Genomic DNA, 27599 nt, shown 5'->3' with positions numbered 1-27599 from the left:
TTTACTACAAGAGAGCTTAGAAATATGGTACTGCAAGCATCTTATAACACTAAGCTTCAAATTGGCGGTCAAGACCTGATTGTTTTGAAAGAGATACCACCTCAAATGTTAAGAGCCAGGAGAGACTACGCTTTTTTGGTCGAAGAACTCAGAAATCGTCAGATACAGTATAGATGGGATGCACCATTTGGCATTATATTTACATTTGATAAGCAAAGATATCGCCTCAACTCTGTACGGAAAGCCCAAGATTTTTATTATAATATATTGAAGGCCGGATACCCTGCACCATCTGGACCTGGAGAAAGACCACAAGAAGGACAGGATAGACAGCAAACTACACAACCACCAGACAAGATGGAGCATCTCTCTTTTCTAGAAGTGCAAGGTGTTATGGAACAAAGACCTAGCCGCATGACTACTAGACGAATGGAGAAACAAGCTAAAAAGCAACAGCATCAACAATCACCAGCCATCAATCAAGGAACTACAATAACAAGTCTGGAAGCAGTGGGGAGGAGCTAGACCCAAGGTTAAACAGGCCATGCAGGAAGCTCTAAAAATGCTTCAGCCAACCAAAGATGACAACTAAGATTTTAACATGGAATGTCAACGGACTGAATTCTCCACAGAAGAGGAAGAAAATATTTCATTATCTCAAACAGTTTAAGAATGATGTAATTTGTTTGCAAGAAACTCATATCAAGTCAACTGATCAAAAATATTTGATTAACTCAAAACTTGGTCAACATTTTGCAGCTTCCGCTATGGAAAAGAAGAATGGTATAGTTGTATACTTAAGAAAAGATATGAAAGCTGAATTAATAGAAGCAGATCCCTTCGGAAGATATATTGCTTTAGACTTAATCCTAGAAGGGAAAAAGACATTACTTTTGGGAATTTATGCTCCCAATCAACAGCAAGATAGATTCTATAGAAATCTTCATGCTAAATTAGTACAGTGGGACTATAGTTCCTGTATACTATTGGGTGACTGGAATGGTGTGATAGACACTAAGAGAGATAAGAAGACTTCCCGCCTAAATACTAAGATGCGAGCAAAGTTACCCAAACCTTTTTTTGACATCATGGATGACTTTGAATTGAGAGATATTTGGCGAGAAAGAAATGCAGAGGAATATGACTTCACTTTCTTCTCGGACAGGCATCTTCTCGGACAGACTTTACCTTTTTTTTCCAATAGACATCAATCTCTTTCAAGGATTGATTTTATACTAACCACTAATGATTTGCTTTCTAGGGTCAAGAAGACAAAGATTGCAGCTAGGGTCCTTTCGGACCATAACCCAGTTTGGATGGAGTTGGGAAGGGTAGTGCAGGCAAGAAGGTCTTGGAGATTGAATGAAAACTTATTTAGATATGAAAAGTATATTAATGATTGTAAAAAATCACTATCTGAATATTTTGTTTTGAATATGAATAAGGGTACATCTATGGAATTCGTATGGGATGCAAGCAAAGCGTATATGAGAGGAGTGCTGATGAATATAAATAAAACACATAGAAATAAACAAGGGTTGAAACGAACAGAACTGGAAGAGGAAATTAAGAGAAAAGAGTTGGAGTTAACAATGAACCCAGACGATACAAAGGTTAAGGAAGCTATTAACATATTAAAATCTCAATTTGACATGTTGATCTCTGACCAGGTAGCCACTAATTTATTATATGCAAAACACAATACTTTTTGTAATGCAAACAAACCTGGCAGATGGTTAGCTTATCAGATTAGGAAAAAAAGGAAAACTCGAAATATATCTAAACTGATTTACAGAGGGAAGGAGGTGTTTCAACAGGAAGAAATTCAAAAGGCCTTTCGGGAATTTTTTACAGAACTGTATAAAGGGGGTAAAATTAATGGTTTAGATATAGACAAATATTTAGATAAAGAGAAAATACCTTCAGTTAGAGAAGAGCACAGGCAAAAATTGAATCAACCAATAACCTTGGGGGAAATCTTGCAGGTAATTAAGCAATTAAAGTCAGGGAAAGCACCAGGTACAGATGGCTTGACTGTGGTTTACTATAAAAACTTACAGTTAGAAATGGTAGAACCTCTTAGAGAATTATTTAATATGATTCAATTGGAAGGTAAAGTGCCTCCATCTTGGAAGACAGCATTTATATCTTTGATACCCAAAGAAGATCAAGATACTACTCAACCTAAAAATTATAGACCTATTTCATTACTGAATGTAATTATAAAATTTTTACTAAAATATTAGCAAATAGGTTAATGTTGGTTATTCAACAATTGATATACACAGACCAAACAGGTTTTATACAGGGGAGACTGATGAAAAGTAATGTCAGATTAATTATTAATGCATTAGAATATTTGGGAAAGAACAACCAGATCCCTGCTGCGTTTATATTTTTGGATGCTGAGAAGGCCTTTGGTCGAGTTAACTGGCAATTTCTGCTGAAGATATTGCAAAAAATGCAGATAGGAGATAATTTTTTACAGTCAATTAAAGCAATATACCAACAGCAAACAGCACAAATCATAGTCAATGGAAGTTTAACAGACTCTTTTCAAATTGGAAAAGGTACAAGACAGGGCTGTCCTTTGTCCCCATTATTGTTTATTATAACTTTGGAAGTACTGTTGAATAAAATACGGGGCTTGGATGGTTTAAAAGGGATCTATTAGATCACACAGATTAGGCCTCCTCCGAGTTCCATCTGCCAGTCAGTGTCGACTGGCAACTACGCAGAGGAGAGCCTTTTCAGTAGTAGCTCCGACCCTTTGGAACGATCTCCCCGTGGCGATTCGCACCCTCACCACCGTCCAGACCTTCCGCACAGCCCTCAAGACCTGGCTATCCCGTCAGGCCTGGGGATAAAGATTCTAATCCGTCCCCACCCGAATGATGAATGAATGTTGTGTTCTATTTTTACTTATGTACTGTCTCATGTCTTGTCTTGTATTCCCCTCCCATAAATTGTAAGCCGCCCTGAGTCCCCTCAGGGAAAAGGGCGGCCTATAAATAATAAACAAATACAAAAAAAAAATCAAGATTAGGCAGCAAGAATATAGAGTCCGCGCTTTTGCGGATGATTTGGTCATAATATTGGAACAACCGCAGGAATCCAGTATGGTCTTAATGAATACGATTAATCAATATGGTCAAGTGTCTGGCTTTAAAATAAATTTAGGAAAAACAAAAATATTAGCTATAAATATGAATACTAAACAAAAGGAAGAATTAGGAGTGATGCTAGGATGTGAGGTAGTTAAAAAAGTCAAATATCTTGGAGTTAACATTTTAACTTCAAATGGGAAATTATATAAGCATAATTATGAACCACTTTGGCATAGTATACAGACGGAGATGAAAAAATGGGAGAAATTGCACTTATCTTTGCTGGGTAGGATAGCGGCAGTGAAAATGAACATTTTACCAAAATTTTTATTTCTTTTCCAAATGTTACCTATACTTAAAAAAGATGTGAATCTTTTAGAATGGCAGAAGGGTATCCACAAATTTGTATGGGCAGGAAAGAAGCCGAGGGTAAAGATGAAAATAATGCAAGATGTACGTGAGAGAGGAGGATACCTAATTTAAAACTATATTATGATGCAGTGGCATTATCTGTAATTAGTGATTGGACTCATTTAACCAATGATAGAATATTGAATATTGAGGGACACGATCTGGTATATGGTTGGCATGCTTACCTGTTATTCAACAAAAAATTGGATAAGAATTTTAAAAGTCATATCTTAAGAAATGCTTTACTGCAGGTCTGGAAAAAATACCAATATAAATTAAATGACAAGATACCCATGTGGGCAATTCCTAGACACGCAATTGAAAATATGAATATAGCACAAAAACAGGATAGAATTACTTACAGACAGCTTCTTACCTCGGAAAGGGGGTATTACAATTAAAATCCTTAGAGGTATTAAAAGAGGAGAAGGTAGTTCAAACATGGTTCCAGTATGGGCAATTACAGGCTAGGTGGAAAATAGAGCAAAAAATTGGTTTTATCCAAGTTGAGGATAATTTGTTTAAACAAATAAGAGATCAAAGCTTAATGCATATAAAGAGGATATATAATGTATTCATACAGATGGATTCGGAAACAGAATTAGTTAAAGATTGTATGATAAAATGGGCTCAAAATATTGAAGAACCAATAATGTTGGAGACATGGGAAAGAATCTGGGTAAGAAATGTGAAATTTACACAAGCGCAAAATCTGAGAGAAAAATTTTACCTCCTGGGTAGCACAGGTGTATGGCCACCTGGACAGTGCAGCCCACATGGGAGAGATGCAAGTGGGAAATGGTTCCCAGCCCAGGGCTTATTTTCAGGGTGGGACTTATTTTGAGGGAAACATGGTAATTATCATCACCATCATGATAAAAAGTTCAGCTTTAGAATGCAGCATATAACAGGAAATTCTGACCAAAGTAAGACCAAATTAAGGTGACAAATGAGATTCAGCAACACCAACAGCCTCCTTTTTAGAAGGGAGCTTCTATCTTTTAGATACTTAAAAAGATAGATTTGCCCAGTATTGTATTGACTCACTTCATTATTTAATGTGGATGAAAAAGACTAAATGTTGTTTTAAATAAATATATACATCCTTATGAGACTGTATTTGTTCCTAAGAAAAATAAGTAGTCCACATCTTACAACCACAATTGGGACCAGAAATTCAGTCATTCAACAAAGCAGTTGTTAAATGAGATTGTTTTGTTCAAGGACCGCTATTCCAGCACTCCTAGGATTAAGCAATCTTCTAGGTCCTTAACCAGAAAGAAAGAGCTGCCTACCAAATTCAGTTCCTTTCCATGTGTAGCAGGGAACTGCTTTTTTTGCGGGAGTGGCTGCTGCAGGAACAGAGCTTGGATCTTTGGGATATGAGGTCTGTTTCTCATCCCACCGTTGAAGTTCAATTCCCCTCGGTCAGCTCCTAAAAATGAGAGGGAGTCCTTACAGCAGGCAGCATCATCTTGCTAAACTTCCCTACCAGATTTTCCTTTGATTTTCTAAGGAAGCTGGCAGAGAAGAATACAATTGGCATAGAGGCATAGGAGGGGGAGTGTGACATTTTATGGTAGTTGTCATTAATGTAGAGTCATTAAATGATAGATTATAAATTGAGGACTACCAATACATGAGGGATAACTAGAGATACATGTGGGAGAATAAGAACAAGGGTGAGTATTTTAAGGGAAGAAACAGTGACATCATGGTGATTGACAACCAATGGGAAGGTATCATCAGACACAGTAGACAACTCACTCTTGGTGACTTGAGTCAATACAATACTGGTCAAATCTATCTTTTTAAGTATCTAAAAAATAGAAGCTCCCTTTTTCACTTGCCCTGGTGTTTGGTATCACTGTTGCACTTCAGCTACTTCTGCTTTACCCTGGAGCTTTCAAGACCCCAGCTGTTGCTTGCTGGCAGCCAATTATCAGGTTAATGTGTAATAAATTGTTTGTCATGCATTACTGAGTGGCTCTGGGTGCATTGGAGGGGAGGAGGTGATTGTGGCCAATTGGATTTAAGCCTGAGTCAGTAGATTCAGTAGATAATTCAGGGCAGTATGTTTGTGCAATCATTGTCATGCTAGAAAGTTTGGCACTGAAAGTATATGACCAAGTACAGGTGAGAGCCTACATTAAGAATTACCTTGGGGTGGTAAGAGTGGTGAGATATATTTAATTTAATTTATTTGATATAGATTCTGTCTGACTGCAGAATAACACTTCAGTGCATAACAATATGAATTAAATGAACAAAATAAACAATTAAAATACAATATTAATATGTTTTTTAAAAACCAAATAAAAACATTGTAGAGGAAACAAAATAGCAAATCCAGCCAGCAATAAACAAAATATACAAAGATATGGTCCACAAGGGAATCTGATCTCTCTTCTTCATGTCCTAGGAAAACAGTCAAGTCTTTAAGACTCTCAAGAATACCATCAAAAAGGTGCTTCTAGTTGGAGAGTAATAGGAGACTGATGCACATCCAAACAATGCAGACATCACTTACATGAACAACTGCATCCAGGCCAAAAAATGTAATCAGTGAAACTTCTTCAGACAAAAAGAAGCCAGAAAGATTGCCCGTGTGTATTCAAGAAATTAGCTTCTTGTAAGGAAACAACAAGAAACATCAAACCTACAATCTCAAATGGAGCCTGTAAAGGGTACTAGGTCAATCCATGGCCCACTTTCTAAAACATATTTGCATCATAACCACTTAAAAACTACAGAGATCTTCAGAGAAGTAGAGTAACTATATCTCCTGGTGAGTTTTCCTTTTCTCTGGAGCTTGAATAAAGGGAAATGAGAAGAAATAAATATAACGATTTAAAAATATTCCACAACAAAAAAGTTTGCTAAAAATTTGGATATTGAGCATTTAAAATGGATAAAGAGTTAGCTGAATTTGAACTTTGTGTATTTTAAAACCCTTTTAATTAATTTCATTAATTTAATTAATCAATTAATTAGCACATGCCTCTGTGTGAAAGAGGACTGTTTTGGATTTTCAAGAGAAATGATTGGTGACTTTTTCTAAACAAAAAGACAAGGTTATAAGTGGTCCCTGAATAATAGGACCCTGTTCTATTAAAGGCTTTAAAGGTTATAACCAGGACTTTGAGTTGCTCCCAGCACTATACCATTGCAATTCAAGAAGCAGAACTGCACCTTCTGAGTGGCCTTCAAGGGCAGCCCCATTAGAGTGCATTGCACTAGTGCAAGTGTACAGTGACCAGACCATGACTTTTGAGGGTATGAAAATAGGCCTAAACCACCATACCTAAAAGTGGTGAAAGCACATAAGCAGAGTGGACCAAAGCCAGGAAAAGCTCCTTCAGGGAACAGAATCAAATCATTAAGGAATCAAAAGAACAAAAGGTGGGCTGGAGCATATGGGGAAGCCCCTACCCAAGTCTCACCAGCAGCTAACAAAGGAGTTGGGTCTTGACACGTGGTAAGGCCCTCCCCAACAACAAAGCAAAGATTTGGGGAAATAAAAGGGGTCCTGAAGCCTGTTCATTTTGACTCATTTTGGGATTCAGACTTGGTGGCTTCCGTCCCTCTGACTAGCATCTGGCATCCTAGCTGAGGATGTTGCATAAATGTGAATCAGAGAGAGTGTGTGTGCATGAAAGAGCAAGCAAAGATACTGTCATGAGTAAATTTACTATTATTTTAAATTCACTGGGTCTCCATGCATTCTAAAGAACTGTTTGTGCCTCAGTGTTCAGTTGAAACTGATTCGAGTATGGCAATTTTCCAGGGCAATGTATGTGTTAATGAGTTACCTGAGAGCACACTTGCATAACAAGGGCCTCTCAGTCTAAATATGGATGCAATTGATATTTGAGTAAAGTTCAAATATCATGAAATTGTGGATCCAAAATCACCAAATTATGTGTTAGCCCCAAAGTTAACTAGTCCCAGGGAGAAAGGGAAGGCGGGAGGGAAAGACCAACAAATAAACTCATTTTCTCAGCAAATAAAGTGGAAGAAATGAAAAGGACCCATTAGTAGTCATGTATGAAAATTTGCATACATTGCCCCCACTTTTATGCCAACACTGTGCAATGCCAAGGGAGGTACCAATTTAGATGAGAGGTTTTAGCTGTTTGGCAGCTCTCACCTACAACATATCTCCCACTCCTCCCATACAGATAGGCCTCTGAGACCCCAGTGCCGCAAGAAGATAGAAAGTTTGTGGGGAAAAAACTGTTGGAAGAAAAATGTGGTCCACTTCCAAGCCAGGACAAAGGCATTGTAAATAAAATGGAGGCTGATTGGAAAGAAGGACTCTGTTTATCAATGAGCAGAACCAACAACAATGTAGTGAGCCTTGTGTCTTTTGCTATTCTAATGGTGGTGGGTTAACAGTTAATCCTATTATGTGCTAAAAGTCCTGTCCTTCTTAATCCCATCAACTGGAACTGAAGATCTTTTGTTTATGAATAGTGACCCAGTCTTTCTTAATGGGTACAAAATATCCATCTCTAGACTCTAGACTCTAGACAAAATATCCATCTCCAGACTGCTGGAGGCTGTTGGTGCTGCTTTCTGCCTTTCTTATGATTTTTCTCCATTTCTCCTTTGGAGAAATATAATATTCTGCCTTTTTTAATACTCCCCAAAATATTTCATTCTCTGGGGGAAGGGGCTTCTTACAAAATCTTTGTGGCCAATAAGAGATCATGCAACTCCCCCACCCCCAGAAAATACTCTTTTTTCCTACTCATAAAGACATGGAAAATTCTTTATCATTCAGCCAACGTAAAAACATTTGCTCAATAAGTAACTATATAATTATTCAAGAAGGCACGCTTATTTTGTTCTTTGGACCCAGTATTGCTTAATTTAATTCCATTTGTTGGAATTCTTAACTGTAGAGTGAAACATTAACATGAAGGCTATATACAATCTTATTAACATCTATGATAAATGTTGGATTATTGCACAACTCAAATAAGTTTAAACTTGTTTCCAAAGGTTTCATAGATCCCACCCATGCAATTCAGGTCAAAGGCCTGAGGAGGAAAGAGAAAACAAGTGAAAGGGCGTGCCAATGATTCAGTAGAAAGAGTAGATAGGCTACATCTAATTCAGTTCGTTGTAGTTGTTACTGAAAACTTATTACTAAAAGGAAATGGATTGGACTGGAACAATTTTAATTGTATTACTATTTATTCTTGCAATTATGTTCCTTTTGCAAAAGGGAAGTTTCTGGAATAACAGCTGCCCCAATCTCCCCCCAGGACCCAGGACTATACCCATTTTGGGAAACCTGCACATGATGGATCTAAAGAGGCCTTACAGAACAATGATCAAGGTAAAGTGTGGTGATTAACAGGTATCTTTACATTCTTTGCCAAAATATATTGAAATAATAATAAGTCTTGTGTGTTCACTGAAGTTTTTCAATGTTTATGGACATATTTTAAAAATCAGATTTACCTAAATCTGAATATATCCTGCTTGAACAAGGTTTTGGACTAGAAGACCTCCAAGGTCCATCCCAACGTTGTTATTATGTTATTCTGTTATATTTGTGAGTCCTGGAAGAATTATTCAAAACAATCTTTTTCTTTTTGATGGATGTCTGGAAGTTGAATGATGGCAACTGGACTTCTTTTCTTTTTTGGTTTGAAACATTTGACTATTTATTCCAAATAACTTCAAGTTGGTTAGGGGGACCCCATATACTATATGTCCAGAATCTCCAAAGGAAAGGATGGCTTCCAGGCCTGACACTATATGTTCTCCAGGCTGGTCTCAAGTGGTCTAAGTGCTATTGCTATGTCTCACCTAATCTGGATAGGCTCATTAGAACCCATTTAAGAGAAGGAATTTTGAGCAATGACCCTTAACAACTTTCTGCCTACTCACTTAACTACCCTGGAGGACATACATGGGGCCCCCTTCCCCAACTTGCTCAGACTGAAGAAGCTAATTGGATAAGCAGTCAAAAGTTTCAAACAAAAAAAGAAAAGAAGTCCACTTGCCATGACTCAACTTCTAGGCAACTGTACCTGACTGACTGAGAATCTTCACTGACATTTGTTAATAGATGTAAAATTTTGTAGTTGTTCATTCAGATTTGCAGAGCTGCTTCAAACTCCATGGAAATATAAATACTGTTAAACTGAATGATTTCTATAAGTTCTTAGAGGCACTCCTATGTTTTAAGCAACATTTTAATTAAAATAATTTCTTCAGGGAGCAACATTAGATGCAAGATTTTCTTACATCTTTTTAAGAAGAGGAAGAGGCTATTTTTCTGATTTTCAGAGTCACTTACGAGAATATATTTTATTTTGTTTCCTTAAGGAATTCCCACGATCAGAAACTACAAGGGACACAATAGGAAAGTTTCTGTGTGATCCTTTCAACAACTGAGAAGAGTCTATTTTAATTAAAATTCAACTGTATGTCTAGCACTAGAGGCTTCAAGGCAGCTTTGCAAAATGCTGGAATATAAGTATACCTCTTGTGCAGGCTTCATCTTCATATAGTGTCCTACGTAGTTGAGGCTTTTATGAGAATGTTTATGAGAAACATTTATTTGATATGATCATTCAGTATGCAAGAACTCTCTTATTACATAATGGTCATTTTGATTTGATACACACACACAAACACAATAATAATAATAATAAATGCATAAAGCATAAAGCAAAAACAGAGAAAAACATGATCTCAACCTTGGAATAGTGAGATGTTAAAATTTAAACAAAATTCTGCATGATTAATTATTAATGGTTGATCAAACAGTCTTTTGCTTTTCATCTGTTGAATTTCAGTTGTCCAAAAAATATGGTCCTGTTTTCCGCCTCAGACTGGGATTCCAGGAAATGGTGGTGCTGACTGGTTATGAGACAGTGAAAGAGGCTCTAGTGAACCAGGCTGATGCATTTGCAGAGAGAGCCTCCGTCCCCGTTTTTGAGGATTTTGCAAAGGGCTTTGGTGAGTTGTTTCATTCTGGATCATAGGTGACAATCATTTCAATGTGTGATCAGTATTCTGTAGAACCTTTCACCTGAATTTTTCCTGGGCAATAACCTCAGAGAACCGGGATAACTTCTGTCAATCCAAACAGGATAGAGAAACAATATTTGTGTTGCTATTTTGGCCTGATCCCAACTCTTAATAATTGGGAATAAAAAGAGAATAAAAAGTAATGGCAAAACTGTAGCAAAAACATTTTCCCCACTACACATACACACACACGGTTTGGTTCCACTTTGAAAATTTCGGTTTGAAGTATCCCAATGTTATGCATATATTTCTTTTTATTTTTCTCCATATATATACAGCTCCATGTATGTACAGCTACTCAATAATGAATAATCTGTGTAAATTTTAAAAAGGACTGCAGAAAGCATCAAATTATATTTGTTTGTCCTCCTTAGCCACTCTGCATATTGAAAAATAAAAGAATAACTTTCCCAGAGAACAAGTAAAATAAAGGAAACTAAGCTTAGAATTTCAAATGTAGACTCTCCAAATAGCCAAAAAACTTTTCTTCAAATTTATCAGTCCACACAACTTCAGTTAAATAGTCCCTGAACATTCACATTTCTTTTCTAATTATTATCACAATTCCATCATCCTTACTAAAGTCATTACAAAAATAGTTTAAAAATGCTGATTCCAGGAAGAAAAAATAACTCTGTGCTAAAAGAAATCCTCTGTCAGACACAAAACTAAACAAAAAAGAGAAATGCTTAGAAATTAGAGTGTTGGCACTAGAGTCCTTTATGGGGCTATGCCCCACCTGGCGGACAAGATTTCCTTCCTTTCCTCTTAATTGTCCACCCACCAAAGGAATCATAAATGCAGCTTCAATGATCTCTCCAAGAACTCTAACTGTCCAGGGATGTATGGGGTGATTCCTTGAATTTATCCTTAATCTCCAGGGAACTTTTCAGGATTTAGGTAGTTTACCTTACCTGACAATCAAATGAGGAATTAATTTCACTCAGTTCCACAATTTTTTTCCTCAGTGGTATAAATTCTCACAACTTTTAGCTAATCTTCCAATTTTTTAAATCAACTATCTGATAACCCGGCATTTCCCGGGTATTTATCCCAATCCTGTATTAGATATCAAGTGGTAACGTAAGTGCAGAATTGGCTGTCCTTCCTCCTTCCATGAATGTCACTGCAATTCCTAAAAAGACGATGGCAAGAGGCTTCCTGTGGGAGGAGCCTGTCGCCGAGGAGCTCAACGAAGCCCCTCTTAAAGATCTGGTCTGTATATCTAATTAAGATCAATAGATATCATCCCTTTCTGGCAGAAAGGGACAGGCAGAAGCTCAGGTGTTAGGATTTATTCGTAGTTCACAGCCCTCTTCTTTTTTTTTTGGGCTGCGAACAGAGAATGGATCCAACGTAGCTGAGCTTTCATCTCCAGCCATTTCTTTACAGCTGCCTTTTTACAGCCCTAGACAGCCTCCCCCGCACTCAGGACAATGACAAATTGCTTTTAAGATAATACGAGCGGGTCACACCTCTGTGATGTGTGTTTTGTTTTTTTTTAACTATCTAAACACCAGCCTTGTTTTTCCTTTGAACTTCTCTGCGTAATTGGGACACAAAATGGCGTTTTTACTGTGTTGGTGATTGATGACGTAATTAACTGGCTTTATTTCCCCGGAGACCGCTACTCATTAATGAGCAAAGTCCACAAATAATTTATTGAGAACTGGCCAGCTGAAGACACTGTTTATCTGTCTATTCTCAGATCTTATCTATAATGCCTCCCAAGTCTAAACAGGCAAAAAAACCCTCCCCCCTTGTGCCTAAAGAACTTGCTACCAAATCGCTGCCTTTGTCTCCTACGCCATCTACTGGAGATTTCTTGACACAGGAGCTTCTCTTTCAAATAATTAATGACTTTAGAAAAGAAATTCAAGAATTTGTGTTGGATTTATGCGATAAAATACATGCCAAAATTGCCCAGATGAATGCGAATGTGTTTGAAGTCACGTCTACTTTAACAGATTATGTTGAAGAAATGGAGACGAAATTGGAATCTTTGGAGAGGGCTAATCTTGATTTGTCTTCTAATATTCAAGCTTTACAACAAGAGATTATTAATAATCAAACACAACTTACAATGATAAATTATAATACAAAGGCGTTTGCAATACGAGTTAGAGGATTGCCTGAAAGGAAAGGAGAGAGTTTGAAACAGACTTTTGTAGAAGCTTTCAGCCAACTGGTGGGAGGCCCAGGACTTAATTTTGATTGGAATATTCGAAAAATCTATCGCCAGAATTTGCATGTGGCGAAGCAACGACAGTTTCCAAGAGACATAATTATATATTTTTTCACAAGAGAATCCAGAAATGCGATTTTACAAAAGTTTTATAAAAGCAGGCTCCGAATTGAGAACCACGATTTGTTCGTCTTTAAAGATATTCCGCTTCAGATGCTCCACGCAAGGAGAAGTTATACTTTTTTAACCCAAGAACTCAGAAATCGTCAAATAAAGTATAAATGGGAGGCTCCAGTTGGAATTACAGTTACATTTGAAAATCAAAGATTTCGTATTAATTCTGTTTCGGAAGCTCGGGACTTTTATTATAAAACTCTGAAGGCGGGGCTTCCTGACTCACCCGGAAACGCGGAAGGACAAGGTGAAGGAAAGACAAGCAGCAACTCATTTGACTACAAGAAGGAGGGAGTTGCTCTCCCCCTACTGGAGAGGCAGAAGAGCGGAAACTGAGGATTCAGTTATATCTTCAAAGCAGCAGGACACGTGGTTATAAGGCAGAGAGTTGCCTTTTCTTTCCGGAAGGACAGAAGAGTAAAGAATACAGACCCAGCGACGTTTTTAAAATACTTTCTAAGCTTTTGGACTGATTAAAACTTTAGGATTTCTGTTTGGTATGAAATGGTAAAGCTGTGTATTGATACGGGACTTTTACAAGACTTATTTGAGTTTAAATCCAAACTGCGCACGAAGTGTTTTCTGTGAGGAAAGCGGGGACTAAGATTTATTTGAATTGCGGTTTGGGGTGAATGGAGTGTGGAGCAGAAAGGAAGGTGGAGTGGGATATTGATGAAGGAATCTTGGGATTGAACGAACTGGTATGAATTTTGGGCATATGTTTTATGAATCTACAAGTCTGAAGTATAATATAAAAAGCTCAGGATTTTAAAGTGAAGAGCGAGATCCTAATCTTATGCAATCTGGGCTTGGGAGGAATGGAGACGTGAAACGAAGGATAGGAAGATGAGCAGCGAAAATATGAAGACAAATTGATTTTTGTATAAACTAATATTTGAATATAAGCTTAAGAAAGACTATCTGGAGATTCTACAGGAAGATGGGGGTAAATATCAAAGAACTAAGGGACGAGGACAAAATATAAATGGAATGATTTATACTGTTTAAAATTTGAAGAATGATGGGAGGCTGAGCATAATGCAAAAGAGTTTTTAATTTTACTTTATTTACTTTTTTGTTTTTGTTTTCTTTTTCGGAGTGTTCTTTTTATTTTATTTTCATTATTATTGTTAATAAGATACTTTGAAGGTGAATGGTACTGAACTGTGCCGGGTGTGTGACCTGGGAAGTCGGAGGGGGTTAGGGAGGGGGGTTCATTGGGGGTGGGTGGGTGGGTGGAGATATAGCTTCAATATATAGAAGAATACACTTGTATACTGCTGTTCCTTATCTTTTCTTTTTATTTTTCTCTTTTTTTTTCTTATTGCTTTTTTCTTTCCTTTTTTTTTTCTGGGTGTAAGGAATAGAGAAATGCACCATAGTGAGAAGTAGAGGAAAAGAAGAGGGAGAAGTAAGGAGGGAGGAAGAGGGGAATGTAAGGAGGATGAGAGGGGAAGGAGGGTGAGAAAGGCGAGAAAGGAAGATAGGAGGGGAAAGGGAAGTAGGAGGGGTGATTGTTGGAGGGAGAAAGGAAAGTTGGAGGGGGAGAAGAAGGGATGTGTGAAAGTGATAGGTGAGGTTTATGAGTTGCGTTTCGGTTGGGGGTGTTTTTTTTTGTTTGTTTGTTTGTTTTTTGTTTTTCTTACGATTATAATATTATTATTGCCAATATCCAGTATATAAGTGAATGTACAAAATTGAAAATGAAAATGAATAAAACATTTACAATAAAAAAAAAAAAAAAAGACGATGGCAAGAGCAACTTCTCCCTGAGCCCTGATTTTGGCGACAATTAAATTAGTTCAGAATGTTTTCCCTATGCTCCCATTTCTAATGTTGGATTTTCCCCCTTACCAGAGGGAACCTTCTTGTGGAGTACTGTGTAGCCATTACTATGGCAACTCCATTGCGCTGTACAGTAGAAGCCATTTTAAGGCAGTACAGTAGAAGCTATTTTAAGGCACAACAGTCTGTATCTTAACAGAATATATACACCGAGGGGAGTCTTAACCCCACAGTATTTGTTTCCAGAAAGTAAGTCATCTGTGTACCAAGTTTGGTTGAAATTGCTCAGTTATGCTGGAACACAGACACACACACACACACACACACACAGACACACACAGACACACACACACACAAATACTCACACACAATCACAGCCATTTGTATATATATATATAGATTCCACAGAGCATGCCCACTGCTTTGACAGTTCCCTTATAAAGAGATCAATAAATGTTTGATGGAAAGATTACAGAGAAAGAAGCTGCTTTTAACTGCTTTTCATTAATCTGTGAAATTTAGTCATGGAACAAAGAAGAAGAATATATGATTTCAATTCAAGGTTATAAGAAAAATTTAATAGTAATAAACTCCAGGTATTTTACAAATTCAAAAAATACAGTATCCAGTTGTGAGAGTCTGGTAGCTCTTCACCACTGGGCTTTCCATACGGAAGGGACAGAGGTTATCCAGAACAACTTACTGTATATCAAAAGGAAAAAAAGGGGGAAAGTAATTAAAGTCCAATAAGGGGTTGAAATAAAAGCATTCAACTATGAATCAATTTTTAAAGCAAAAAGTAATATAAAATAATAAATTCAAAAAATGAAAGTTAATACTCAAGCATGCTTAGAAAATGAAACTGCTTGACAGGAAGTTGTATATACAGTGACTTTTTGACTGCTTCCAGAAGGAATTGGAATCTTTAAGACCCCCTTCCCCACTGGGTCCATGGTCCTCTAAAAGTTGTCTTAGGTCACTCCTAAGTGCTCCTATTCAAAATCAGGAAACAGCACTTCCAAAGAACCAGCTTTAGCAGTGAAATCAGCCAATCACTGGTAAGAGAAAGAAAGGAACTCTTACCGTGCAGCAGCCATATTAAGAGGAGGTAAATGGCTGAACAGTGCCTGAAACCTACAAAAGAAGGGTCGGGAATTATGCAGCTTCTAGCTGGATTTTTCTTTAAAAAGCTTGAACAAGCTATGATTGTCCAAAAAAAGTGTTAGAATCTGAGGCTTTATCTTTGAATAAAGCTATACAAAAGGACTCTGATCCAGTTCCAGATCCAGGAGCTCTCACGGCTAGAGAACTCACGGCGGGAGAACCAGCAAAGTAGATTTCATCTGTTGTTCCAAAGCTTACGTCTGTACATTTCTTCAGCATCATAGAAGGGAGAGAGACAAATTCCTTTCCTCTATAAAGTTCTCTACTGGGCATTCCCAAGATGGTGTCCTGTCGTGTTTGAGGAGAGCTTCAGGGAGCTGATTGTCCTTCTCGGGGCTTGCAGGGGGTACCCTATTCCATCGTTGGCTCCAGGTCCAGCTATGAGAACTTCCTGGGACCTCGGGGGTACCCTTGACCTGCAATTTCCTGCCTCGTAGCTGGAATGTCATGAGTGAAACAGGGCGGTTGGTGGTGAATGGAGAATGGAGAGCATCTGCAGCTGCTGGCGTGGGTGTGATCAGCGGCGGTGGCGAGACGCCCTGCCTGGGGTTTCTGCTACTGCTGTTCCCCACGCCATTGTGTTATCCCAGTTGCTCCCGCCCAACCTTGCTTATGGATGTGTTAGGCTGGATCAGCGGGGAGTGGTTGAGGCAGCTGGCATGGATATTGATGGAAGATGGCTTTGGTAGTTGGCATGGGTGCAGTTGGAGTGAGGGGGTGTCCTTCGTTGTGACCCCCTCCAATATCACCGCTGTTCCCTGGGCCACCGTACTGTGCCATTTGGCCATTTGGCCCCTCTTCTTGTGACACTATGGACTGGGCCAACGGAGTGCGGCCCTGGTGATGGATATGAGTGTGGCTGGCATGGACGGAGCTTAGTTGTTGAAGTTGTTGGAGCTGTTGGAGCTGTTGGAGCAGCCACCGCTGCCACCGCTGTCCTCACCGCCACCATCACTGGCCGCTTCACCACCTCGCAATTTATTATCTGCTGCGATTCTGACATCTGGCCATTACCCTTACATATTGTCCTTAACACCGGCCATTGCTATGATGGACATAAGCTTCCCGCTACCCCCTTGAACACTGTCAGCTGCTTCCCTTGTGGACACGTCATCTCCCCATTCCATCTCCTCATGATGTCATCCCATTTGGTTGACGCCACACTCTTCTCTATGCTATACTGCGACAGAACTTTACTCCCTTTGGGAACTCCCCCTTTCCCGGGGATGGCCTTCTTGCCTATCAAGACACTTCCTTAATGACGGATCTTGGGATCCAGAGAGGTGGCATGCGAAGAAGAGACTTCTTAGGGGTTTCTTATAGGGGTTTTTAAATCAAATTTTAAGGGGGGTGCGGGGGGGGGGTTGATCTGGATGTCTCATACAGGCTTCAGGGGAGGGTGGAGTCTGCCAGGGCACAGGCCAGAGCTAACTAATGGACATGGGTTGGGAGTGCTGGGAAGGGTTGGGATTCCGGGAGAGACATTAAGCCACTACATTAGGGGGTTTACCATCTCTACTGTTTGTGGGAGAGGCAGATATGGTGGGGGCCGAGGGCCCAATTATGTTCAGGGGACGTGTGTTTGCTGTTTAAGAGCGATCACATGTTCCGACCCTCATTGCCCTTCTTGCACCCCCAGGTGCTCGGGATTACAGGACCCTGGTCTCCGGCTGGTGTCGCTTAATACCAGGTCGTACATAAGGCTCCCCTCATTTACGACCTCATACAAGAGGGTAGAGCAGACCTGGCGTGCATTACGGATACCTGAGGGGGGTGTTCCCCTTAGTAAATTATGCCCACCAGGCTTGAGAGACCGCCTCCTGCCAATTACCTCCCTTCGACCAATTAGATCCCACAGATTAGGCCTCTTCCGGATTTCATTTTTTTCATTTTTCTTTTCATTTTATTGACATTTATAGGCCGCCCTTTTCCCTAAAGGGACTCAGAGTGGCTTACATTTCATAGGAGGGGAGTGTAAGACAGGACACAAAAGAAATGTGAATAAAGGAAAATAACCAATAAAACACAACATTCATTCGACATTCGGGTGGGGCGAGATTAGGATCTTATCCCCAGGCCTGACGGGATAGCCAGATCTTGAGGGCTGTGCGGAAGGTCTGGACAGTGGTGAGGGTGCGAATCTCCACGGGGAGATCGTTCCAAAGCGTCGGAGCTGCAACCGAGAAGGCTCTCCTCCGCGTAGTTGCCAGTCGGCACTGACTGGCGGATGGAATTCGAAGGAGGCCTACTCTATGCGATCTGATGGGACGAAGGGAGGTAATTGGCAGAAGGCGGTCTCTCAAATAGTCAGATCCACTACCATGAAGGGCTTTATGAATGGTGAGTAGCACCTTGAAGCGCACCCGGAGATCAACAGGTAGCCAGCGCAGCTCACGGAGGATCGGTGTTATGTGGGCAAACCGCGGTGCACCCACAATCACTCGCGCGGCTGCGTTCTGGACTAGCTGAAGTCGCCGGATGCTCTTCAAGGGCAGCCCCATGTAGAGCACATTGCAGTATTCCAGCCTAGAGATCACAAGGGCTCGAGTGACTGTTGTGAGAGCCTCCCGGTTCAGGTAGGGCCGCAACTGGCGTACCAGGCGAACCTGGGCAAATGCCCCCCTGGTCACAGCTGACAAGTGATGGTCGAAACTCAGCTGTGGGTCCAGGAGGACTCCCAAGTTTCATCAGCTAGCCAGTGTTGACTGTCGACCACCCGGAGCAGGGCCTTCTCTGTGGCTGCTCCAGCCCTCTGGAACGATCTCCCCATGGAGATTCAGACCCTCACCACCCTGCAGGCTTTCCGCAAAGCCGTCAAGACCTGGCTGTTCCGGCAGCCCTGGGGCTGATGAGTTCCCAGCCCCACTCGAATTTGTTGTGACTGTTGAGGAGTTTTTTAATTTGTTTTTTGTATTTTGTTGTTTGTCTTGTTTGTTCTCTTTGTATTGCCCCTTTCCCTATTGGTTTGTTAGCCGCCCTGAGTCCCTTTGGGAATAGGGCAGCATACAAGTTTAATAAAATTGAAACTGAAACTGAAACTTCCAGGCATTTCACCAGCCGAGAGCCCAGGGCAGGGGTGGGGGATGGCGGAGGTTATTAGGGAAAGTCTCAGACCTTAGGAGGTCACTGTGCCTCAGATAGGCGGGTGTGAGTCCCTTTTTGTGAAATGGGGCCTTGGAGTTCAGGTGGGCTTTTTTGTTACATACCTATCTTCCTGCTACATTTCATCGGCCCTGCTAATTGTATTAACCAGATTGGTGGTTGATTTCCCCAGGCTTATGATCCTGGGGGATTTCAATCTGCCTTTCATTGGCAAGAAATCCGAGTCAGCTCGGGAATTCATGGCTTCCATGATGGCTATGGACTTAACTCAGTTAATTCAAGACTCCACCCATAACAGGGGACACACGCTCGACCTGATTTTGATCTCTGGACAGTGGATGAATGATCTAGATTTAGGGGATATTTCTATCCAACCCTTATCATGGTCTGATCATTTCCTTTTAATTTAATTTTTAAATTTTTATTGTAAATATCAATTGGGTTTTTTTGGATACTTTATTTAATGTCCCTTTTAATTTTTGTAATATGTGTTTTCTTTTATGTTGTATGCCGCCCTGAGTCCTTGGGAGAAGGGCGGCATATAAATCCAATAAACCTAACCTAACCTATAAAGATGGAGGGAGACAGGATGGATTTATTGCTGTTAACTGGCAACTACTTTTGCTTGCAATTTGATAGGAAAATAGACCTATTCTGAAGACTGAATCTGCTATATTTAATTAAACAACAATTGAAAGAGATGATATTAAGAAACAAACATGGATATTTGACCCAGGATGATCTATTTATAACTTTTGGAATGATTTGGGATAGATAAAATGCCATGGCAAATTTTTTATAAGTGGATTACAATAATACCTTGTTAACAGAGCTTTGAAACTTTAATTTTGTTCTGTTTTGCTACTATTGTTGTTCCTGTTAACTGCTTTGTCATTAATATAACTTATAGAGGACAGATCAATAAGTTGCAAATAGGGAGAAGAAGGCGGGGTTTAGCAGTGAGAAGACGGAGTTTCAGGCTATTCCTGAAATTCCCCTATTCCGAAGGAAATTGGACGGGTCGTTTCCGATCCTAGCTGTCCCGGAGAGACAGTGAAAGGTTAGGGGAGATCCAGTGACCTCAGAGACGTTTGCAAGTCTCTGGGGGGCTTGGAATTTAACCCCTTTTGCCAGCTCCTTCTGGATTAGCTGTAAGCTAACCGAAACTGCAGGTTGCCCCTAAGAATGGTGGAAGTGGTTTCAACTGGTAAGCTGATTTTATTACTCAAAGAGATATGGTCCGCATTAAAATTTAAGCTAATTGAAGCCAAAGAACGGAAAAATCTGGTGGCGAATTGGTTTTTTTTTAAAATGGATTTATGGCCGGTGGTTACCCTATTTCTTAAATGCTTTTAATGATATTTACGTGGATAAAGGAAAGATTACTCCAACATTCCCTCTGACTCTTCTTAAGTGGGCTGTAAACCAATTTACTACAATTTGGCTTTTCACAATCTGACACTTTTATTGCTTGGCTGTGTTGGTCTAAGATCAGATAAGATCGCACAGCTCCCAGCGTGTTCTTACTTGCAAATATTTTAAAGCTTCTAGCTGCGTCACAACATGGCGACTACACACACACTTCAAATGATTCGTTTCAAATGATTTTCTCTGCATTTCAAAAGTTGTTTGACTCATATGAAAGATTTGAAAAAAAGCTGGACTATTTAACATTAAAATATGAAGAAAAAAGTGAGAACGTTGAATGTTTGAATGTTCCTGAAATACAAATGAAGAATGTCAGAAATGAAGTTTTTCAACTTGCTGACACGCTGGGAGTCTGGTTTACTTCGGAGGGAGAAAGAGATGCAACGCTTGAAAGGGGGGCAGCCATACAGAAGATTTATTTCAAAATACAGGGCGCAGGAGGAATGAGAAGCATTAAAGAATCTATACTTTATGAAACATCATTTGCAGAATTTTCGATACTACCCTTGAGAATTAAAGACAAACTGAAAAGTGTAACAAGCTGAGGACAACATTATTATTACATCAGAGGCATCATGAGCAAAAAGGTGCGAAGATATTCCTGTTTGGACTTGCTTATAAAAACATTTGGTAAACCTGTTCCGCGAATGGCAATAGGACTAAGAAGGTTTTGTTATTGGAGAGACATAGGCTGATAGATGGAAGAATACAATTTAAAATTAGCTAAATCTAATTACTCTTATTTGTAATAGACATAGCTGAATAATAATTGATATTGATAGTAATGTATATAATGTGGAGTTGATATGATAAATAATAATTGGATATGAGAAGGGAAGGTTGGAAATATTTTTGAACCATATACAAAGGTTATTAATCACAATAATTATCACTATTAAAAAATAGAATAAAATATATACAGTTAAATGTTAACTAATATGGGGGAAATGTTACGATATACGATATAATTACATAAAGAAGGGAGAATGATAATAAACTATACTGCATGGAAGATGGAATTTTTGGTATTAAATATTATGGATGTTCAGCTAAAACAGGATATGAGGATTTGATGTTAATAGAGGATTTTACAAACAAGTAAATGAAATGTCAGCATGTGGTTATGGATTAAATCTTTGGCATATTTAAGGATGAAGGATATTTAAATAACTGTAGTCAACTAAAAGTGGAGGTATAATGATGTCAATATGGTAAACATCTGAGTTAAGATATTTGAATTAATATGAATTAATGGAAGAGATGCACCAAAACATGTTGTAACCAGCTGATATACTTTCTTTTATAATATATACCTGTGTTCCTTTTTTTTTTTTTTTTTTGGTTTCTTTTTTGATTTTTTTTCCCCCACTGGTGTGGGCATGTATTGTTTAAGAAACAAAAATAATTATTATTATTATTATTATTATTATTATTATTATTATTATTTTAAATAATAATTATAGTCAAATGAAAATGGATATATGATGATGGTGATAGGTATGAATATTTGAGTTAAAATGCTCGAGTTAACATGAATTATGTTTGTTGACTGTGGAAAAGATGCACAAAAGTCTATTTGTAACCAACTGATACACTTTCTATAGCATGTAAAGAAAGATGTTGTATTTGTTTTAAATTAAAAATTAAAATTTTTTAATAAAATAAAAAAAAATAAGTTGCAAATAGATTTAGTAGCTTAAAAATGTTGGAAAGCCCTGTTTCACAAGGAGTGGGAATTAATGTTGTAGTGATATGTTAATCAATATCCATTATATATGTATAATGTATTTTTTCCTTACTGTATCTTTTTAATGTTTTGTTTGTTTTGTGGGTTTTTTTTTCCTTTATGTCTTCTTGGATTTTTTTAAAAATTTTGTATTTTAACTTTGTTTTGAATGAAATTAAAAATATATTATAAAAAAGAAACGACTGTTTTTCACATCTTTTATATTTGATAATCTAACAATTGTGGAAATACTTTCAAAAGAGATGATATGCCTTTTAATGGTGGCACTTTGCTATTACAAATGGATTTTAAATTTGATCTCTTGTCTTAACCTTCTCGTTTCAGGTCTTATTTTTTCTCATGGTGAGAACTGGAAAACAATGCGACGATTTACATTGTCCACATTACGGGACTATGGAATGGGCAAGAAGACTATTGAAGACAAAATCATTGAAGAGTGTAATGTCTTGACAAAAACAATTCAGACTTATGCAGGTAGGTTGTCGTTTCCTCCTAATGCTTTACTGGATATCTTTCAGGACAAATGTAGAGTGTGAAATAATAATAATTTGAGAGACAGGGCAATTAGATGCAGCCAAGGAATCATCAGATAAAAGGCAACTTAGAACACAGCAGAAATGTGGATCGGGCAATAGGCTCAGAAAAGATCTTCCTTAGCTTTTGGGGCTGCAAAAGTGATAGATGGAGAGAAGCCATTTCAGACTTGAAAAATTATGTTAGTGTAACTGTACAATAAACTAGAATTAGCTCATCTGGTCATGTTTCCTGTCTGATCTACCTAGTAAGCTGACAGGATATCAAAATACCTTCTGGTAATGTTCATAGTGGGAATAGTTTCTTATTTCAAATTCTTGAATAGCTAGTTTTGTACAAGCGAATAATATCTTACAAATGAACATTCTGGGCTTACTAATTTGTATCACATAAGGGAGGAGTACTAGAGTATAACTCTCCTTATAAAGATATAAGAATGTTATAAACTGGAGTTGTTGCTCCTTCCTGCTTTGGGTCAACGATAATAGCAATAGCAATAGCAGTTAGACTTATATACCGCTTCATAGGGCTTTCAGCCCTCTCTAAGCGGTTTACAGAGTCAGCATATTGCCCCCAACAATCCGGGTCCTCATTTTACCCACCTCGGAAGGATGGAAGGCTGAGACAACCTTGAGCCGGTGAGATTTGAACAGCCCAACTGCAGAACTGCAGTCAGCTGAAGTAGCCTGCAGTGATGCATTTAACCTCTGCGCCACCTCGGCTCTGTAATAATGTTTCAGTTTCTCAAAGAACATAAACACATCATCTAGGTGCATGAAAAGATATACATCATACTCTACCACATTCCCCAACAAAAGTACTGTTTATTAATTGTCAATATTGAATTACCCTGCATGATAATTTCAACTCAGTTTTAAGGATCAAATTGATCCTTAATTGTGTGCACTTATTAATTTATTTACCAAACAGATTTATATGGCTGCCCAATGCACATAGTGACTCTGGGTAATGTACAATGTCTCTAATTATTCATCATCATACCTAACTGGTAGCTAATACAGAGGGAAAAATCATTCCATATTTTCTAAAATATTAATCCTTGAAGCCCCCACTCCAGATTATAATATATGTTTGATGAGCCTAACACATGATATCTGAGCTGCAAAAACTGGCATGACAATGGGATAGCAGCAAAGAGATAACCATTGGCATATATGATTGTTTAAACTTTTGAAACCCAGAATAACAATATATTTACATTCAATGATCTGAGAATTTTAAGATGAAATAAAATATTATCTCTGGGTACTGATTGTTTAAATGGCAAATCTGTTGTTAAAACATGCATTATCTGAAATAAAAATGTAATTATTACCAGGACATTCATTTTTATCCAAAAATTTTCACCAAACGATTCAGTTTTCAATGTTTCAGTTTAGAGATTAAAAGGGCTGGTAAGAGATGGAAAATAAGAAGTGGGTGGGGAGAAGTATACACTATTGTGGGAAAAGAAGATAAAAGTGATGAGTACAACAGCTATTAGTAAAATGAACAAGAAGGTAGAATCCAACCTGGCATCAGCAACATCATCACCCTCAAATGAGCGTACAATAGCGAGTACGCTAGGCATTGAAAAAGCGAGTTCAACAACAAACCATCAGTGCATGCAAGCAACATTAATTATGATTCAGGAAACAATGATGAAGATGCAAGAAACAATTACAAAAAATCATGAAGAGACTAGGATAAATTATGAAGAAATTAAAATGGAGGTGGGAGAAATGAAAGATGAGATTAGAAGAATAGATGACAAAATAGGGAAAATACAAAGTGAGATAACAAAAAATGAACAAAAAATCCAAAAAGTAGAAACAAAGGTAGAACAAATGGAGAAAAAAATAGAAACAGTAGATCAGAAGCTGACTACAGTAAATAGGGAATTAAGAGGAAAAAATAATCTTCCTGGCAATGGAAAAAGCTGCTTTCTTTCTCCATTTTCAAAATATAGTAAAAGAGAAGGAGGAGGACCTAGGGGAAACAATTACAGAAATTGTGGAGAACATACTACAAAAAAATAAACAAGAAATAAGAAGGGACATAGATGATGTGTATTGAATTCACATGAACTTTGCTAGGAGACATAGACTTCCAAAATAAATACATGTATGCTTCACAAGAAAATCAGTAAGGGATGAAATATATAAGAAAGTGAGAGAAGAACAGATAACATACAAAGGAAGAGAAATACAAATCCTGAGACAAATACCAAAAAGTAGTTAGAGATCAGAGAAGACATTACCAGTTTCTTACATCACAACTAATAAAATACAATGTAATGTTCAGATGGCTTACACCAGAGGGAGTTATGATCACTTGGCAGGAAAAAGGTTTAAAATAGATACAATAGATAAGGTACACAGATTTTTCGAGCACCATTTCACAGCTGAGGAAGAACACTAGAGTAGAGGGGAACCAGACAGTAAAAGTCAAGAAGAATACTTAGTAGAAGAAAAGGAAGGAGAAAGAGGACATCGTATTTATTTTAGAAGAGCCATTAGAAACAGGAACCAAACTAATAAAAAATAGAGGAATTTTGCAAAGTAGCGGGACTTAAAATTAATAAGAGCAAAACAAAGATCATTACAAAAAATCTTACTAAAAAAACAAGAAAGAGAACTAGAAGAAATTATGGGAATGCAGATAGTAAAAAGGGTAAAATATTTAGGAATTTGGCTGACAGGGAAATGCTCAACAATTAAGGAAGACAATTATGATAAAACAATACAGAAAATTTAAAAATATTTGGAAAATTGGACAAAACTGCAAATAGCATTAATGGGAAGAATCTGCATAGCTCTGGCCCTGCCGTTTGGAGAAGTGCCGAATCCCCTCACTGATTAACCAACATCGTGGGGCTGGTCTATGCCCCGAAGAGGAGGTGGGAGGCCCAGGAGAGATGTCCAGACTGGATTGGGACTGGGACCGGGAGGCAGAGGAACTGACTTCCTGTCTCCGTTACAGCTTTGCTCCTATCCCCCCCTGCATTTTAAAAGGACGTTTTGCCACGATTTCATCGCTGTGCCTGCAGGACCTTAAAAGATTTGACCATCTATCGGCCTGGCTTAGGAGAAAAACTGGAAGAACTAGTTTACGGACCCCCTGTGGCAGCTGTTACCATCAGCTGCCACCATTACAATTACCACTTCCTCAGGAGTGCTGTGTTAGCCGGGAAACTGAACTCCCTCTAGTGGCTGCTACGGGTATTTATCTGAAACCTTTACCATCAGCCAGCACTATTACATCAGAGAGGCAGTGTGTTAAGAACCTAGACGCCCTCCAGTGGACATTGTTAGTATTTCTTTTTGGACATATACTTTTCTGGACCATTTACAGCCTTCTATCGGACTCCCACTAGACTTTATTAACTAACTTTGCGCAATTTATAATTTCTTTCTTTTCTTTCATCTTTCTCTTCTCCCTTTGCATGGGCTATATATGAGGTACGCATGAGATGAATGAATGTCCCACTTTTATGACCATATTGTTGTAAATTTGTGTTTTTAACTTTTACGTGGGGACTGTTTGGGGGAGTGCTTGAGTATGTATGATTCGGAGGACCTGCCGGGAGTTGCGGGGGCCATGGGGGTGGTTGAGGGGACCAGAGACACGGGAGAGGGTCGGGGTATTGCGGTCGTAACAGGGAGGGGCAGATACGGCGGGGGCTTTAGGGCAGGCCATTACCGGGGAAGGAGGGTTCGCTACATTGCAGAGATCCCTCCTTCCGGCCCTAGGAGTCCCACTCCAAGACCAGATGGCGTACGTAGTCAGGACCCTGGTCTCAGGCTGTTGTCGCTAAATGCCAGGTCTGTTGTTCATAAAGCTCCTCTCGTCCGGGACTTAATTTTAGACGAGAGGGCAGACCTGGCATGTATTACTGAAACCTGGCTGGGCCCAGAGGGAGGAGTCCCCCTTGTAGAGCTGTGCCCAGAAGGATTTCAGGTGCTACATCAGCCGAGAGCCCAGGGAAGGGGTGGGGGTGTGGCCGCCGTTATCCGGGAGTCATTAGTTCCTCGTAGGGTCCCTGCTCCGGAGATTGTCGGGTGTGAGTCTTTGCTGTTAAAGTTGGACCTCAAGGGTCAAGTGGGTCTGCTGCTAACGTACCTGCCTCCCAACAGCGTTGCAGCAGCCCTCCCCTCGCTCCTCGAGTCGGTAGCCGAGCTGGCAATTGAGTTCCCTAGGTTGATGGTCCTGGGGGACTTCAATTTGCCATCGCTCGGTGAAAACTCTGATGGGGCGCAGGAGTTCATGGCCTCCATGACAGCCATGGGCTTGACCCAAGTAATTCGAGGCCCAACCCATTCAGCGGGACACATGCTTGACCTTGTATTTCTCTCGGAGCAGTGGATTTGTGATCTTGGTCTGAGGGGGAGCGACATCATACCCCTGTCGTGGTCAGACCACTGCCTACTGAGGCTTGACTTCCGGAGGCCAAACCCCCACTGTAGGGAGGAGGAACCGACCAGGTGGTTCCGCCCCAGGCGCCTTATGGAACCGGCAAGGTTCCAGATAGAGCTTGGGGTTATTCCTGACACTCTCGCCCACAGTCCGGCGGAGACTCTGGCTGCTGCGTGGCACTCGGCAGCGTCGGAGGCTCTCGACCGGATTGCGCCACTGCGGCTCCTCCGAGGCAGCGGATCCCGGAGACCCCCTTGGTTTACCGAGGAACTCCGGGAGATGAAGCGCCGGAGGAGATGCCTAGAGCACCGCTGGAGGTCCGATAAGTCCGAATCGAACCGAGCAATGGTAACCACCTGCACCAGGGAATACACCAGAGCACTTAGGGCAGCAAAAAGATCCCATATAGCCACCCTGGTTGCATCCGCTGAGTCCCGTCCAGCCGCCCTGTTTAGGATAACCCGCTCCCTATTGAACAAAAGGGAGGCGGGGG

General features: G+C 39.5%; 1 protein-coding gene across 1 annotated transcript in view; it reads left to right on the top strand.

Annotated features, from left to right (window-relative positions):
* The first annotated feature begins 8568 nt into the window (after nt 1-8568).
* The window catches only part of LOC106552186 (cytochrome P450 2K6-like), a 39167-nt gene continuing 20136 nt past the window's right edge, over nt 8569-27599 (top strand). The window contains exons 1-3 of the mRNA XM_087716764.1: nt 8569-8865; nt 10337-10499; nt 22481-22630. Coding sequence (XP_087572890.1) covers nt 8683-8865; nt 10337-10499; nt 22481-22630 — 496 coding nt within the window. The 5' untranslated portion in view covers nt 8569-8682. The remainder of the gene's footprint in view (nt 8866-10336; nt 10500-22480; nt 22631-27599) is intronic.

The sequence above is a fragment of the Thamnophis sirtalis genome, unplaced genomic scaffold, assembly GCF_051295495.1.
Source record: "Thamnophis sirtalis isolate CommonGarterSnake01/CBP01778 unplaced genomic scaffold, rThaSir2_p1.2 scaffold_5, whole genome shotgun sequence".
Taxonomy (NCBI): Eukaryota; Metazoa; Chordata; class Lepidosauria; order Squamata; family Natricidae; genus Thamnophis; species Thamnophis sirtalis.
The sequence above is the reverse complement of the archived record's forward strand: the minus strand, read 5'-3'. Positions and strand labels throughout refer to the sequence as shown.